The 17,881-nt window shown below is 39.8% G+C and overlaps 1 protein-coding gene across 1 annotated transcript; it reads left to right on the top strand.

Moving 5' to 3' along the window:
- Nucleotides 1-121: 121 nt before the first annotated feature.
- LOC141829985 (brassinosteroid LRR receptor kinase BRL1-like) lies at nucleotides 122-4,431 on the top strand. Its single transcript, XM_074717447.1, is given in 2 exon segments — nucleotides 122-1,182; nucleotides 1,184-4,431. Coding segments are annotated over 2 exon segments (3,552 nt in total). The 5' UTR covers nucleotides 122-307; the 3' UTR covers nucleotides 3,861-4,431.
- Nucleotides 4,432-17,881: the final 13,450 nt, after the last annotated feature.

The following is a 17,881-nucleotide window of genomic DNA, read 5'->3' as shown; positions in this document are numbered from 1 at the left end:
TCCGTTTCCGGCTTAAACCCACCCGTACGCCGGTATCGCATTTTGACTGCTTCCGTCTCTTCGTCTCTGCGAGAGATCGCCGGCGATCGATTCCAGCAGCTCAAAAAGTGAGTTTTTTTTTGCTTTTCTTTCTGGGTTGAAGATTCCATGAAGAATTTCATCCGTTTTATCTTGATTTGTGTTGGTTTGCCTGCAGATTAAAACTTTGATACTCACCGATGTGAGCGCTCGAAAGGCCGAGGAGGAAGAGGAGTAGCGAGCGTATCAGAAAGGAGTCGCCTCTGTTCCCTGTGGATTATCTGGAGGTATGGAGAGAGGTAGCTGTAAACTGTTCTTCGTCTTTTTCGTTACGAGCATGCTTGCTTTGCCTTCTTCCGTGGAGATGCTGGAGGAGGCCTCTGCTTTGATCCAATTCAAGAACAGCTCCGTCGATTCCGATCCCAACGGCTTCCTGCGGAGTTGGAATTTGTCCGACTCCAGCTCGAGTGCCGGCCCCTGTTCCTGGACGGGCGTCTTCTGCTCGACGTCCGACGGCCGGGTTCGCAGCCTCAACCTCAGCAGCATGGGCCTCAGCGGCCGCCTCAGCCTCGAGCATCTCATGGCGCTTACGGCGCTGCGCGACGTCAATCTCCGGGGGAATTCCTTCTACGGCAACCTCTCCTACGGCAGCGCCGGCTCCGCCGCCCAAACCTGCAGTTTTGAGACGGTGGACATTTCGTCGAACACCTTGAACGCGACCGTTCCCGCCGGGTTCTTGGCCTCCTGCCCGAGCTTGGTTTCGCTCAACCTCTCGCGGAACACAATCGCCGGAGGCGTCTTTCCCTTCGGCGCTTCCATCCGTGTGCTGGACTTGTCTCGCAACCGCATATCCGACGCCGGGCTGCTCAACTACTCCCTCTCGAACTGCGCCAATCTCACTTTCCTCAATTTCTCCGACAACAAGCTCGCCGCGAGGCTGGGCGCCTTGCCTTCGTGCTCCAACCTCGCCACTCTCGACCTCTCTCACAACAATCTCTCCGGCGACTTCTCAGGCTTCAATTTTGGGACCTGCGGAAGCATCAAGGTACTCGATTTGTCCTACACTGGCCTGAGCGGCGCCAGGCTTCCCCTGAGCTTGGCCAACTGCAAGCAGCTCGTCGAGCTCGACCTCTCCGGAAATGAATTCACCAGACAGATCCCGTCCTTTTTGGGGAAATTTTTCAAATTTGCGGCGGTTGTCGATGGCGAACAACCAATTTCGGGGCGAGATCCCGCGTGAGCTGGGCCACGCATGTGGGACTCTGGTGGAGCTCAACCTCTCTGGAAACAGCCTCACTGGCGGCTTGCCTTCGACCTTCAACTCATGCTCATTGCTGATGCGGTTGGAACTCGGAGACAACCAGCTCTCTGGCAATTTCGTTGAGGAAGTCATTAGAACTATGCCTGCTCTGCGATATCTCCACCTCCCGTTCAACAACATCACCGGTCCAGTTCCATTGGAGGCATTGACGAGCTGTCCGTTGCTTGAGGTTATCGATCTCGGTTCCAATGGCTTCACCGGTGAAATCCCCACCGGGCTCTGCTCCTCTCTCCCTAAGCTTCAGAAGATCTTGCTGCCGAACAACTTTCTCTCAGGAGCAGTGCCTGTGGACCTTGGCAACTGCAGTAATCTTCAAACACTTGATCTTAGCTTTAATGAATTGAGTGGGCCGGTTCCACCGGGAATCTGGTCGCTGCCGAAGCTTGTGGACTTAGTGATCTGGGCTAACAATCTCTCCGGTGAGATACCTGATAGCCTCTGCTCAAACAATGCCACAATGGAGACTTTAATTCTGAGCTACAACAGGATCAGTGGCAGCATCCCACCCTCGTTCTCCAACTGTGTGAATCTTATTTGGGTTTCTCTCTCAGGAAACCTGCTCACAGGAAGCATTCCTGTCGGCATCGGAAACCTCCACAGCCTGGCCATCCTCCAACTAGGCAACAACTTGCTTTCCGGCGAGATACCAGAGGGACTTGGTAGCTGTCGGAATCTTATATGGCTTGATCTCACCAGCAATGGCCTTACCGGTCCCATTCCTCCATCCCTTGCAGCACAAGAAGGGCTTATAGTCCCGGGAATTGTCTCGGGTAAGCAATTTGCATTCTTGAGAAATGAAGCCGGGAACATATGCCCGGGTGCCGGTGTGCTATTTGAGTTCGAGGACATCAGGACAGAGAGGCTGGCTAACTTCCCCTTGGTGCATTCTTGTCCTGCAACTAGAATCTACACTGGAACAACTGTCTATACTTTCGAAAGAAATGGAAGTATGATCTACCTAGACCTCTCATACAACTCGCTCTCAGGAACAATACCAGAGAACATTGGGTTGATGGAATACCTCCAAGTTCTCAACATGGGGCACAATCAGCTAAATGGTTCAATACCTGAATCTTTTGGTGGTTTAAAATCCATTGGTGTTCTTGACGTCTCCAACAATCATCTCACAGGCTACCTCCCTGTGGAACTAGGAAGTCTCACATTCCTAAGCGACTTGGATGTCTCAAACAACAACCTCACCGGTCCGATTCCAACCACAGGCCAGCTTACGACATTCCCATCGTCTCGCTATGCAAACAATTCCGGTCTTTGTGGGCTACCTTTGCCCCCATGTGGGGCTAAAGCTGGAGGCCACAACTTGTCCAATGATTCCGGTCAGAGGAGGAGATTCTTCGGTGGCAGCATTTTCATTGGCATTGTGATATCTGTGCTGATCATGTTTTCACTTGTATTGGCTCTATATCGGATGAAGAAGCACCAGAAAACTGAGAACATGAGAGTTGGCTATGTTGAGAGTCTCCCCACCTCCGGGACGAATAGCTGGAAGCTCTCTGGTGTTCTCGAGCCTCTCAGCATCAATGTTGCCACATTTGAGAAACCTCTGAGGAAGCTAACATTTGCGCACCTCCTTGAGGCCACCAATGGCTTCAGTGCTGATAGCTTGATTGGTTCCGGCGGCTTTGGAGAGGTCTACAAGGCTCGGCTCAAAGATGGAACAGTGGTTGCAATCAAGAAGCTAATACATGTCACTGGCCAGGGGGATCGGGAGTTCACTGCAGAAATGGAGACAATTGGCAAAATTAAGCATCGAAACCTTGTACCTCTGCTCGGCTACTGCAAGATTGGCGAAGAGAGGCTTTTGGTCTATGACTACATGAAGTTCGGAAGCTTAGATGTTGTTCTTCATGAACAGGCAAAGGGCGGAGCCATCCGGCTGGATTGGGCAGCGAGAAAGAAGATTGCAATCGGATCAGCTAGGGGGCTTGCTTTCCTTCATCATAGTTGTATTCCTCACATCATACACAGAGACATGAAATCCAGCAACGTTCTCCTGGATGAGAACTTGGAGGCCTGCGTATCAGATTTTGGAATGGCGAGGCTTATGAATGCTCTTGATACTCATCTTAGCGTGAGCACACTAGCCGGAACACCTGGCTATGTGCCACCAGAGTACTACCAGAGCTTTAGGTGCACAACAAAAGGGGATGTGTATAGCTATGGGGTAGTGCTCTTGGAGCTCCTATCCGGGAAGAAACCCATCGACCCAACCGAATTCGGGGACAACAACATTGTCGGCTGGGCTAAGCAATTGGTGAAAGAGAGCAGGTACAGTGAAATCTTTGATCCTGACTTGACGAAGACAAAATCTGAGGTCCCCGAGCTCTTCAGATATCTGAATATCGCTTGCCAGTGCTTGGATGATCGACCACTGAAAAGACCCACGATGATTCAAGTCATGGCAATGTTTAAAGAGCTCCAAATGGACACAGACAGTGATTTCATCGATGTGATAACTATCGAACGAGTTACAATCGATGAATCGGGAGAAAAAGCACCTTAATCTTCCTCAGGTTCAGAAAGTAGCAAATTTTGTATCATTGAAGCTGGCAGTGTGACAGTCATATCTTATTGCCATTGCAGCACCACACCTGCATTTTTTATTTCTGTAAATATCACAAGAATGTTTAATTAAGCAAGGAAAAAGGAGATTAACATTGTTTGAAGTGCCTTGTATCCTAAGAGTAGAAACAAATATATGGAAGAACAGCTGCTCTTGGTGGAAAATATTTTCGCCCTCAATCATTGTCATCAATCAGGTCTCAGAAACGTATAGGATTTCTGTTACTGAACTGATGAACTTTTTTGCTCTTAATTGGTGCCATGCCTTCAGAATTTCCTTATCCTTTTGCTTTTCCGGTTAGATTAATCACATCGATGTGAACAAGGATTCCCGTTCATGGCCACCATTTTCTGCCAAAACAAAATATTCTTCATCAGGGACCTGACTTTAGTGGCTTTAAGCAGCAAGGGATCAATTCAGCAACGTTGGAGAAGAAAGCACAAACTATCACCATCCATGACAACTCAGGATGGGGATAGAACATCTAATTTTATCAGAGAAGTCAAGTGGATTGGCTGTGAGGAGCTATTTTTCTACGTAGATTGTCATGCCAATCACACTCCACAACAAACTGGAGCTTAATGTGAGTCAACCAGTCGATCTGTCACAATCTCATGCGTTTGATCTCCATCTGCAATACATCCATGTGGGTGAAACATAATTGAGAAAGATTGACAAGGACGAAAAGTAAAGTACCCTTTGGAGTAAAAGAAAAACGTGGCTTTAGGAATCAACTATGACTATGAACACTCAACAGCGAAAGCTTTCTTAATCGTCTAATTTGTTTGCACTTGAGAAGGCTTACCTCAATCTCAATGGCCAACTTTATGAGCCTAGCCGTAAAGTATAGCTTCCTATCCCTGAAAGTCCACTTCATTATTAAAACATTTTAGTAATAAAATTTTTTGGGATGAATAATAGAGGGCCATCAGTGGTCAAAAGTTAAGTATCAACAGCAGTTTCTTTAAAGATGAGAATTCTAAAAGGATCTAATTGATCAACCGTGAACTTTTGCTTTTGACAGAGGAAGCAAAAGTTCTTTGTTAAGTGGAACTTGGAATTGAATTATGAATGCCATGATAAAGTAAAATATTCATAGGTTGCACCTGATTCCTTCTAGATGTACAAAGTCTATTCAAGTGGAAGCCCCACTTGGGCATTAGTTTGAGTAAAAAAATACCCAACTCCAAAAAACAGGATATGAATGTAGAAACGACTCTCATAAGAATGGTCCATGTTCACAACAGTACAATACTATGAATCTTTCAGAAGGATCATCCAACCTGAGTTGATTCACTTGGCCTCTGCCCAAGGCTATGTACTCATCCATGTCCAGAGAAGACTCTTGTTCTTCTACTATCGGAACTGTTCAAGTGATTTCCTTCTCTAGACATGCTTGTAGTTCTCTCACTGGAAGCTATGCATTGCCTTCTGCACTCCAACTCCCTAAACTGTTTGAGATTTGATTACGAGTAGTGAAACCAGCACTTGCTTCCTGATATAAACAAGTCACCAAAAGTTAATAACTGAAAATTAATGCAGAAGCTCATTTCTACCGTAGCTACCAGATTGGTTGGTGTTGCTTGGATGATTTTTGAAATTTCAAGCTAATCAAGGTTAGTTTATCCCATTTTTGTCTTTTTCCTTCACTCCCAAATAAGATAAAACTTCACTAGAATCACAATTCAGCTCAAGATAGAGAAACAATAACCCTATAGTAGTACAAGTGCTCCAAATTTATTTAATGAGGTGAGAGGGGATAGTTGAGGCTTACATGCTAACACGTGCATTTACATGGTTCAAAACTCTCATTCCTATTGGCGGGCCTCTTTCAAATGTCCTCTATACTTTCTCTTTCTCAAACTTCTTTCGGAGGTGGAGAAATCTCTTATAAACTTTTAAAGATATTACAATTAAGACTTATAAATGAGAGGATAAGTGATTACTTAAGATTAAAGAAGCGTGATCAGAATCACATTCTATCTGATAACTGATGTATTTGAGTCGACTACTTGGTCGACTCAACCCCCAATCAACTGAAGGCACCCTTCAATTAACTAGATTATTGACTACGACTGTCTTAATGGTCGAGTCTGCCTAAGTTGAAATTTATTCTCTTCCAGGTTTATATCTTTCAACTCACTAATAGTTTACCTTACAACTCCTTCACCATGAGGTTGCCTCATGTCAAGCTTCTGGTCCCATGGGTGGACTCGAGCTTTCAATTTACTCTACATGTCATCCTTCATATTCCACCTTCATAATCCATCTTCACCGATGCATTTCTTGTTATCCTTTGGAAGTCCCATGTCATCCTTCTTTGATCAATTCGAATCTCAAGCTATCAGGTATCCATTGACCGGTCATTCTAAGTCGTCTCCAATTGTGTGTCTACTAAGTTCTGTATGACTCAAACACACATATCAAATATATATACAATCCTAACTTAAACTTTTTGTCCAAACATCAAAACCTATTATCAATACCAATCACTTAGGGTTCGATTGCACTAGCACTAAGGAGTTTGTCACTATCTTTTATATTTTGCTTTATTGAAGTATTTATTTCTTAATCGGATATTGTTTTTTTTGTTAGATGTGTTTTATACATTATTTCTAACACATGGATAGTAGACCAATGCATGGCTAAATTTTCCAAAATTTTATCCTCCGTAACCATAAAAAATTAGAGCATATGATCATTATTGCTACAAAAATAGAGAAAATTACCAAAAATACTAACTCAAAGAAATTTTACAGGCTTCGTCATGCAGGCTACCTTACCATTTGTGAGAATCCCTTCAATGGCTATCGTAGTGATGCAATCATCAAGCACAATAGTATCTAAAGCAAACAAGATAACCAATTCTTTTCTTCCATCTTCCCACATTGTTCCGTGGGGAATCGATGAGAACATTCCTGTAGCCAGAGGAAAAAGAACGCAGGTCCACCGGATCACTGTCCTCCTCCTCATCCAGAAGGCCTCGGGGAACCCGAACGAGCTCATCTCGTTCGTACACCTAACCAGATTAGTCAGGAACTCACCGTGCCCAAACCGGAGACCGAGGCCCCTCGAACGGTGGTGATGGACGGAAGGGTCGGTGCTGGATCGGAAGGTCACCATGGCCATTCCGGAGGCTAATGCGAGTAGCGATTAGGGTTTGAATCTACCAGAGTAGCGACAGGGGAGGAAGACAAGCGCGTCGCGGCCAGGGCGGCGGCCACACGGCTTTGGAGAGATCAATCTGATTGCTGCTTCCTGTCTGATGGACTGGGTCGGTCCGACCCGGTCTGCTAAACTTAAGAAGTCTCGCATTGCACGCTAGTAAACCGGCTGAGTGAAGGATGAGGAGAATGCACTCAATGGGCTTCTTTAATTTAGTCATCTGTATACAGTATAGGTTTATTGAAGTGTATAAAGATGTTCTTGAGACATAGCTGAGTTGATTATGACACAATAGATTTATAAAAGAGGATAAGAGTTTGAATTTTAGCGAAAATAGGCAATATACGTCGTAGTTGACCAACTGCAATTTCTCGATTTTCCTCCTCACAAATGGTCGTGGGCCGTTAAGATGATGGATTCCACTTTTTTATAGAAGAAGTGGATAAAGATCAAATTTTTGATAAAATTGAAACAATATCTTTCTCGTAGCACTGAAGTATATATTCTTTCACTGAAGTCCGAGCTAAAAGACCCCGAGTGCATACGGAAGATGAGACAGAAGAAGACCACCAAAATCATGCGTATCCTCTGAAGAGAGCACAGGAAAAGGGAAAGCGGAAAGCTAACGGAAAAGGAGAGAAATTTGGGAAAAAGAAAGTCAGAAAGCTGAATGAGCTATAAAAGCACTCGATGCAATTCATCAGACAAGTGTTTTCTGTAAACTATAACTATAGCAGCCATAGTCAATCTTTGAACTGCACAAACATATTTTGACTGATCGATCATTTGTCTTTGTAAGCCACAGCATCTATGATTTACAGTTTTTTCTGTTGAACTAGTTCGTGAATGATGCATTTTTAGTGTTTCATCATTGTCGAAGAGACTAACATCATTATGCATACAAATGTGTCGACTGCTAAAGGACTTGCTGGAGGAATTACTCAAATAAGGCATTTTGATCTGTTTCATAGAATTATTTAAGTAGCTTAAATTGTTTTTAGAATAAATAAATGGCAAACAATTGAAAGACTAGAATTGCGTCCCCAACAAACCTTCCCGTCCCATCATTTTCTATCCGGCAATTTTGATCAAAGGAGTGCTTAAAATTATAGAATGCCTAAAAGGCGTAATTAATAATTGACTTCATTTGTAGGTTCTCTAAGAGCATTCGCAACGCGCTGTTAATCGCGCGTTAACAACGGACGTGGAGGAGCGAGGGAGGAGTGAGGTATTTAACGCGTTCAGAGTTCTGAACGCGTTAATCGATGACAGTGGTGGGTCATGTATTTTTTTTTAATTTTTTTTTTCACAATGAGGTGGTGGTAGTCGATCACCTGATCGACTACCACACATGGTGGTTGACCAGCTGGTCGACCACCATGTGTGGTAGTCGATCAGGTGATCGATCACCATGTGTGGTAGTCGATCACCTGATCGACAACCACGTGGCAGTGGAGCTCATGGCGTTATAACGCCACGTACGTTGCGGATGCTCTCAAGTATCTCGATTTATCATACATCTAAGTTATGTTAAAAAATAAAAGAGGACGAGGAGAGTGTTGTTGATGCATAGAATACTATATCAAATTTATATTTTGATGTACAATTAAATTTAAAATTAATTTATTAATTTTTTTGATGGTATTGTCAAGTGTATATATACACATAATTTGACTAGAGTTGAAGTCTTAGTTGAGAATCAGATAGGGCCGTCTCAAGGTTCCATGAGGCCCTAAACTAAATTTTTTTTATACCTGTAATATATTTTTTTTAAATATAAAATTTTTTCTCACCCTTTTTCATTCGAGCTTGGGACCGACAACGACGGATTTAAAATTTTTTTAAATAAAATATTAATTTAAAAATAGATTTTTATATAAAATTTAGTTTTCTAGCTATTAATTTAAAAAGAGATTTTTATATAAAATTTAATTTTCTAGCGATGTAAAATTATTAATTAAATTTTTATATTCAAGTTTTGTTAATAATTTTTTTTAATTGATAAAATTGCTAGATTATTTAATCTTTCTTGAGACATTGTTGAACGTAAATAAGACTTTATTAATTTTAATTTTGAAAAACTTTGAAGCTACGCTAACAGGTATAGTTAATAATATTCTATAAGCTATCCACGCATTAAGAAAAAATTTATTTTTTTTATAAGGTTCAATAGCTAATTGTGGTTTTTAATTCTGGATTTATTATTTCTTTTAAAACTTTTAATTCTAAAAATAAATCTAAACCATCAATATCATGTTATGTGTTAAAAAATTCTCAAGATTTAAATATTTTATTTTTAAAAAATTATTATCAAGTAATTTTAAGTTTTCTACATCATATAAAAAATTAAAATTATCTTTATATATTTTAAATTGTTCAAACCTACTTTGAAAGGAAGAAATAGCATGATCAATAATATAATTAAAATAATTAATTTTAAAAGATTTTTCAAGTGAAAGTTTCACCTCATTACTTGTATTTTCATCAAATCGTTTATTTCTTCTAATTACACGTTTTTCACGAAATTTTGATTCTATATTCATTTCATTTACAATCTCTTTTGTAGAAATTAAAGCAGAATCTATTTTTCCTATAATTATTGAAAAAAGAAACAAGACCTTTTAATTGATCTAATGCAATAGCAATGATCATATCTTTATATTCTAAAAATTTACTAACAGTATTAACTGTGAATAATATATCATACCAAATAATCATACCTAATAAAAATTCAAAATTTTTGAACTCATATGTTGCTAAAGAATTTGCTTCACTTTTTCTTTTAGGATCATCACTAGTTTTTGCAAGTTTATATAAAGCTTCTCTTATTTGTGGAGTTTGATATTTTATTGATTTAACACTTTCAAAATGACTTTCCCAACGTTATGAGTCCGCGTTAATTGACACAAAGTCTGAAACATTCTAAATCTTTTAAGCAATGCTGGAAATGCTTCACGATAATAACAAAGGGCACACTTGGACTCCTGGGCACTGCAGAAACTCATAGGAGCTAGAATGGGTGCAATCAGAGCTGGCTAAGCCCATCAATAGGTTTTGGCTGGACCTAGACGACTTGCATTTTTGAAAACTTATGATGAGATGGAAGAGATTAGTGTGTAGAAAGTATATATGGTATGCAATCCTGGTCCTAACAAATATAAGCAAAGTTATAGTCACATGTCAATTAACACAGACATTGGTATTGATTTCTGTGGTGCTGGTCTTCACAAACCAGCACCACAGTGTTCTATTTTTCTCACACAAGACAGTTAAAGATATAGTTAGGCATAGAAATTCAGAATGGTTCCATGCCTTTATTATATTGACATCAGTAGAATCCTTATCCGACTTGGGAGGGTCCTCTGTTAAGAACCAAGTCAGGTTCAACGTGGTCAGGTAGAAAAACATCTTCTGTTGCCACCACTTGAAGTTCAATTCAATGAACTTCTCTAGCTTTTCCCCATGGTTGATTGGAACATTTCCAATCGAGGTGCAAGGGGCCTTCATGTGTTGAGCCTGTTGCATCTTAACACTCTCTGTAGTCATCTCAATAGAACAAAATATATTTTTAGACGGTTGGAGGTTATTCCACAATCTATCAGAGATTGTTGCCAGAGTTTACAAGGAAAGTTTTGAATTGAAATTATAGAAATAACAACTTAGATTTATCTGTCGCAATGACTTGAATTGATTATCTTAAGCTGAGCAGAGAAGCGCGATATGCTAGATTGTTAGCACTGTCGAGAGCTTGAGCCGATAGCTACTGGAATTGCTCGAGCCTGAGTGGGTCATTGCTAGCAAGTCGGAGTGGACCGACTGCTTCTTGAGCCCGAGTGGGAAGTTGAACGTCTAGTACTCTCGATCAAGAAGTGGATCAGGGCGCTGAGTGTCGCTTGCTTGCCGAGTCGGGAGAGATCTTGCTTGAGCACTGAGTCGGGAGACAAATCGCCCGACTGTCGAGTTGCCAAGTTGGTTGGGAAATGAGATGTCGAGGCCTCGTTTAGTAAAGTTTCCTTAAAACAGATTTGTCACCCTCCGATTGTGCTTTGAGGTTACGTCGGATGTCTATTGATCTCTTTACTATTGTATCTGCTCTTGCTCATGGTCTACAATTAATGGCTGAATAAAGGCTATTTATCATTCTTACTCACCCAGGTTGAAATGCTAGCCGCTGACCATCAATGGTCGACCGTTTCACTCAGACGGTAAAGGTTTCATGTGGCAAACACATACGTTGATTCACTTTAACAAATTTTACCCTGATCGGTCCAACATTCAATACGTGTAGGCTGTACTTGTACAAGAATCACTTGAGTTTAATGCAATTCAAGTTTTGTATTTGCACCTCCTATGGATCCACTTGTACGAGAGAGAATATCTAAAGGAGAATTATCTCATACGACCGAGTCATAAAATAGAATTATTCCCTATGATTGAATAAAATTAAGGATATAATAATTATTAGAATATATCCGTTCCTTATTAATTTATTAGAATATATCCGTTCCTTATTAAGTGGTCAATTGACTGAGTCCTGTAAATATATTATATATTGTACTATTGTCTTAGGGTTTAATGAATAAGTTTATTATTCCTCTATTACTTCTCTCTTACGTATTCTTACCATGGTATCAGAGTCGCCAACAATCTCTTTCTCTTTTTCATAGCCGCCTTCTACATCGTCTCTGTCGCCTGCGCTTGGAGGTTCACGTCCAGCATCTCACGCCGCACTATTTTTTCCAAGCAAGAGGGGTGACTTCCTTGCCGTCTTCGTCATAATTATTTCCATGGTGCCTTGTTAGTGGTAGACTCCTTCCGCTGCCAACGCCCAAACCACAACAAGAATCTTCAGATAAATTCTTCCCTTTAATCTTTATTTTATACAATGTTAGAATTTTCATCCCCATCATCCACTACAGAAACAGACCTAGCAACACATCTCTCTTCATTACCCATGAACGCCCTGTCTTATGTACCAATCAAACTTAACAATGATAATTATTTGCTTTAGAAGATGCAATTTATCTTGTTATTACGTGTTCATGATCTACTTGGAGTTGTTGACGACACCTCTCCTAAATCAAAAGAAGGTGATCCAAATTTTCTTATCTGAAATAAAAAGGATCAACTAATTATGACATAGTTGATTTCGACGCTCAGTGAGTCGGTACTTCCTATAATTGTAGGGCTTGATAATTCTTGCTTGAACCTTTGCTTCACGCTCTTAAGCACATGTTCTTCAGCTTCGCATGCAATTACAATCAATGCAACGAGGAGATAAATCTATTAATGAATATATGCAATCAATCAAGACCATCACCAACAATCTAGCTGCGATTGGACATCCAATTTCAGATGCAGATTTCCTAATCCATGTTCTTGCAGGTTTGGGACCTCAATATGATAGCTTCATTCCTAGTGTGACTACTCGCATCGATCAAGTGTCCCTCGATACCCGTTATAGCATGTTATCCTCTCATGAAATACTCTTACAACTACAATCTCAGAGGATGTCGGATTCTCTCGCTCTTTCAATCCACACGACTCACAATATTGATGGTGCTAACCATCATCAACAAAATCAACGAAATCAAGGTGGAAGAAATAGAGGACGGGGACAAGGACAAGGTCAAGGACGAGGTCGAGGGCGTTGTCAGATTTGTCTCAAAAATGGTTAGTTTGCTTCTCAATGTTATAGGAGATTTGATTCAAATTTTTCAGGAGGCCTTTCATCATCAAATCCAAATCAAGCTTCATCGTCAACTTCATCGTCTCAAGCAGGAGCATTCTCTATTGTAAACAATCCTTATGTACTTGCGGCAAATTTTTCAATCTCCGGATGACATCCAGATTCTGGAGCAACCCATCATGTCACACCAAATTATGACAATCTTGTAGAAGCTTCCTCTTATCATGGTCCTGACACGGTGCAAGTAGGCAATGACTTAGGTTTGCAAATTGCTAATCTTGGAAACACATTCTTTCATTCATCTGGTCGACTCTTTCACATGCGCAATACTCTTCATGTTCCCTCCATCACTAAAAATTTATTTTCTGTTCGTCAATTTACTCTTGATAATAATGTGTTTTTTGAATTTCATCCTCATCATTGTTTTGTGAAGGATCCGACAACTAAAACCACCCTGCTCAAAGGAGGAATTAGAGATGGTCTTTATTACCTTCAATTTACATCCACCAAAGTCCTCATTGGAGAACGCACAAATAAGTCCGCCTGACATGCACAACTTGGTCATCCATCTTTATGTCTCGTTCAAAGTATCATTAATCGGGTTAACTTGCCAACTTCTTTAGCATCTTCATCACATTCTTGTGAAGCATGTTTGAAAGCAAAGAGCCACAAATTACCATTTGTCCCTTCTTCTCATGTGTCTAGTTTTCTTTTAGAAATAATTTATTCTGATGTTTGGGGTCCTGCTCCTATTTTATCAAATCAAGGTTTTCTTTATTATGTGGTTTTTATTGATGACTTTAGTCAGTTTACATAGGGTTTTCTTATAAAACGTAAATATGATCTTTTTGATATCTTTTGTCGATTTCAAAGACATGTCGAACGTTATTTTAGCCATAAAATACTCTCTCTCCACTCTGATTGGGGTGGCAAATATCAAGCACTTCATCGTCATCTAGACTCTTTTGGTATCCTTCATCGAATCTCATGTCCTCAGACTCTTGAACAAAATGGTTCCGCTGAGAGGAAACATCGTCATATAATCGAAACTGCTTTGACTCTTCTTAATCATGCATCTATACCTCTAAAATTTTGGGATGATGCAGTCCAAATTGTAGTTTATCTCATTAATCGTCTACCTACCTCATTGCTTCAACATAAATGTCCCTTGGAAAAACTCTATAATCAGCCTCCTAATTACATCTTCTTACGTATCTTTGGTTGCGCATGTTATCCGTGGCTACGTCCCTACTCTAAACATAAACTAGATCCTCATTCTCAACAATGTATTTTCCTTGGTTATAGCAATTTGCATCATGGGTATCGTTTCTTATACCGACCAGACATATATATATATATATATATACCATGGGTATATATATATATATATATATATATATATATATATATATATATATATATCCCGACATGTTATTTTTGATGAGTCTTTATTTCCTTTTCCAGCCACTACAACACCTTCATCCTCAGGAAATAGTGGTACTTTTTTGATACCACCTAATATCCCATCAGAATTCTCATAGGTTGCTCATCCGAAGAGATGCCCTAATGATACAAAAGGGGATGACATCCTAGGTTCTTCTCCAGAGTTCTCTTTAATCTCTCCTATACCATCAGAATCACCCCGAGTGGCTACTCCATTAAGAGCAGGACGCACTAACAAAAGGGATAATATGTTAGAACCTATTTCATGCCCAATTTCAGAAGCATCACTAGATATTATACTCTCTAAATCTGGATTATCAGATAATACAAGTCCGTCATCTGAATCTCCATGTCATCCTACTATTGTCTCTTCACCATCCACAGGTGATTCAAATGATGATGCTCCTCGTCGTACCTTGCCCTTAAGTGACATCTATGCACGTTGCCCACCAATGCAAACTCGACATCCCCTTCCGCGAGCTTTAGTGGTCTCTTCAAAAATTGTTGAACCAACTTGTTTTTCACAAGCGAACAAGGATCCGAATTGGCGTAGTGCAATGACTTCAAAGTTTGATGTATTTCTTCGCAATGGAACATGGAGTCTAGTTCCACACACTTCCTCTATGAATGTTGTGGGCTCAAAATGGGTTTTTCATCTTAAGCATTGAGCTGATGGTTCTCTTGAATGATACAAAGCTCGACTTGTAGCCAAAGGATTTAATCAACAATCAGGTATTGACTTTAATGACACTTTTAGCCCAGTCATCAAAATTACATCTGTCATATTATTATTATCAATAACTGTTAGTTCTAATTAGCCTGTACGACAATTAGACGTTTCCAATGCATTTCTTCATGGTCATCTTGAGGAAACTATATTTATGGAGCAACCACTTGGATTCCTTCATCCACAATTTCCATCTCATGTTTGTCAACTTAAGAAATTCTTATATGGTCTTCGACAAGCCCCCCGTGCATAGTTTCATATTCTATCTAGTTGGTTACAAGGTCAAAGGATTTTCTAGATCTAAAACCGACTCTTCTCTATTCTACAAATACAATGATGGTTCTATGTATTCTTTCTTATTTATGTGGATGACATTTTAATTACTGGTAGTGATCACAAAGGCATCACAACTCTATTAAGTCTTCTTCATCAAGAATTTCCTATTCGGAATCTAGGGAATGCACGTTTTTTTCTTGGTATCGAACTTATCCCACACGAGGAAGGATGTCTCCTCTCTCAGAGCAAGTATATTACTGAAATTCTTCAAAGGTCTAAAATGGATGGAGCACGCCCGATATCAACACCAATTGCCATAAATGACTTCTCTGCATCTTCTCCTGCTATGTCTGATCCCCAAGTTTATCGAAGCATTGTTAGAGCTTTACAATATGTCACTATCACACGCCCTGATATTACTTTTGCAGTAAATCATGCTTGTCAATTCATGCATGCTCCCACTGAACAAAACTGGGAAGGAGTGAAAAAGATTATTCGTTATCTCAAAGGAACTATTTTACATGGTCTTCTCTTATATCGTCAATCATCTCGAGACTTACATGTCTTTAGTGATGCGGATTGGGCAAGCTCTCTTGAGGATAGACGATCTATAAGTGGATATGCAATATTTCTTGGACGGAATTTTATCTCATGTAATTCGAAAAAGCAACCTACGGTTTCTCGTTCAAGTACTGAGGCTGAATATAAAGTTATAGCCAATACCGTCTGAAATTATTTGGTTTCAATCACTTCTTTCTGAACTTCATCTTGCGTCAAAAGTTGCACCAAAAATTTGGTGTGATAATATTGGAGTCACATATCTTACTGCAAATCCTATCTTTCATGCACGTACAAAATATGTAAAAATTAATTTTTATTTTGTTTGGGAACGGGTGGCAACTCAACAGCTATCCGTTTCTTATATTTCTGCAGAAGATCAAATTGTTGATATTTTTACGAAGGCATTATCTAGACAACGTTTCAAGCAGATTAACAAGCAAACTCAATGTTAAAGATATCCCGTTGAATTTGTCGAGGGTAAAGGAGAATTATCTCATACGACCGAGTCATAAAAGAGAATTATTCCTATGACTGAATAAAATTAAGGATATAATAATTATTAGAATATATCGTTTCTTATTAATTTATTAAAATATATCCGTTCCTTATTAATTGGTCAATTGATCGAGTCTTATAAATATATTATATATTATACTATTGTCTTAGGATTTAATGAATAAATTTTTTATTCCTATGTTACTTCTTATATATTTATAATTTTAATACTTATAATACATTATAAATCAACCTAATTATCACGAGACTTCTAAGGTAGAATTAAAAACTCATATGTAATGAAATTTACTTTATCAACCTCTCTCTGTCTTTTAGTTGTATTCCAATTTCCAACAGTAACGTCCCAAAAGCAGTTGAACATGAAACAGTTGAACATGAAACTTTAAACCAGGTGTCCTAAAAGCAGCAATGTCCTTGGGGTTCCCCTCCTTCATTCTCATACTTTTTTTTTTTTGAATTTTGAATTAATAATTGTCCAAAAGTTTCTCAAATATTCTTCCCTAATTATTCAGCTCGCATCCGCCGACATCGTCAATCCCATTTGGAACGAGAGCTCTTGAGGTGGCGATCGATCGGAGCCTCAATGATTCAGCCTCGCCAAGCCAATCGACTTAGAACCTCCAACAAGAAGAAGAAGGAGGGACGAGCTAGATCGAGTTAATTCCCAGTTGGCAAGATCCCATGCACCTCCATCTCTAGCTACTAATTAATGCTATCGACTTCCAACCGGTGTCGGAGGTGCTCCGGCCGTCGAAGTGGAGCTATCTAGCACTGGAGTAGTGTTGAAGCTTGGCATCCTCAGGGCGCATGCAACATCCTCAGGCTGAGGACAATCCGATCCTTAATACCCAGCATCGATCGTACCTGCAGTGGCACCAACACTACAATGACCGGTCACATTAAAGATCAACAAGCTAAGGTTCGCATTCTATCTCTAGAATCCGGCCGGCCGGAGACTAACCGATCGATTCTATTCCATGTTGAGGTTGCACACCTCCGATCGACCTGAGGGAAACAAGCTAGGGAGCTGCATTTGGATTAGTCCTAGCTGCTGCCGATCGAAGATGCATGCATGCATGCATCTTGTCCAACTGATCTCCGACCACCGTATATCAGACAGTACGTCCACCAGATCTATTGTTCAAAGGTAATTAATATATAATTAAGTTAAATATATATATCAGATCTTAAACTTAACTAAGCATTTGAAAATTAATTGTTTAATCTTGGCTCGTGCTTTTGTTCGGATTTGGCTTAAGCCGTATTATGTTTAAAATTTTATATTTTTAAATTTATTTGGTTAATTAATGAGTTTGATATTGTAAATTTATTTATTTATTTTGATTTATATATATATTTATAAATTTAATAAAAATTTTATTGATAAATATAGTTGATCTAATATTAAGAGGCCAATGACTTGCCAATGCAATTTTAAGGTACTTTTCATTTCATTTGCGTACACTTACTAGTAATATTTAATTAAATTGCTTCTTTAGCAATTTATTATCTGTGTGGTGCATCATTCAAAACCGTGATGTTCCGGTTTAAGATCGATGGATGAGTCCATTTCCACTTAACTTG

Source organism: Curcuma longa, chromosome 5 (assembly GCF_044706935.1).
Source record: "Curcuma longa cultivar G26 ecotype Majalengka, Jawa Barat chromosome 5, ITB_CL_G26_1.1, whole genome shotgun sequence".
NCBI lineage: Eukaryota > Viridiplantae > Streptophyta > Magnoliopsida > Zingiberales > Zingiberaceae > Curcuma > Curcuma longa.
The sequence above is the reverse complement of the archived record's forward strand: the minus strand, read 5'-3'. Positions and strand labels throughout refer to the sequence as shown.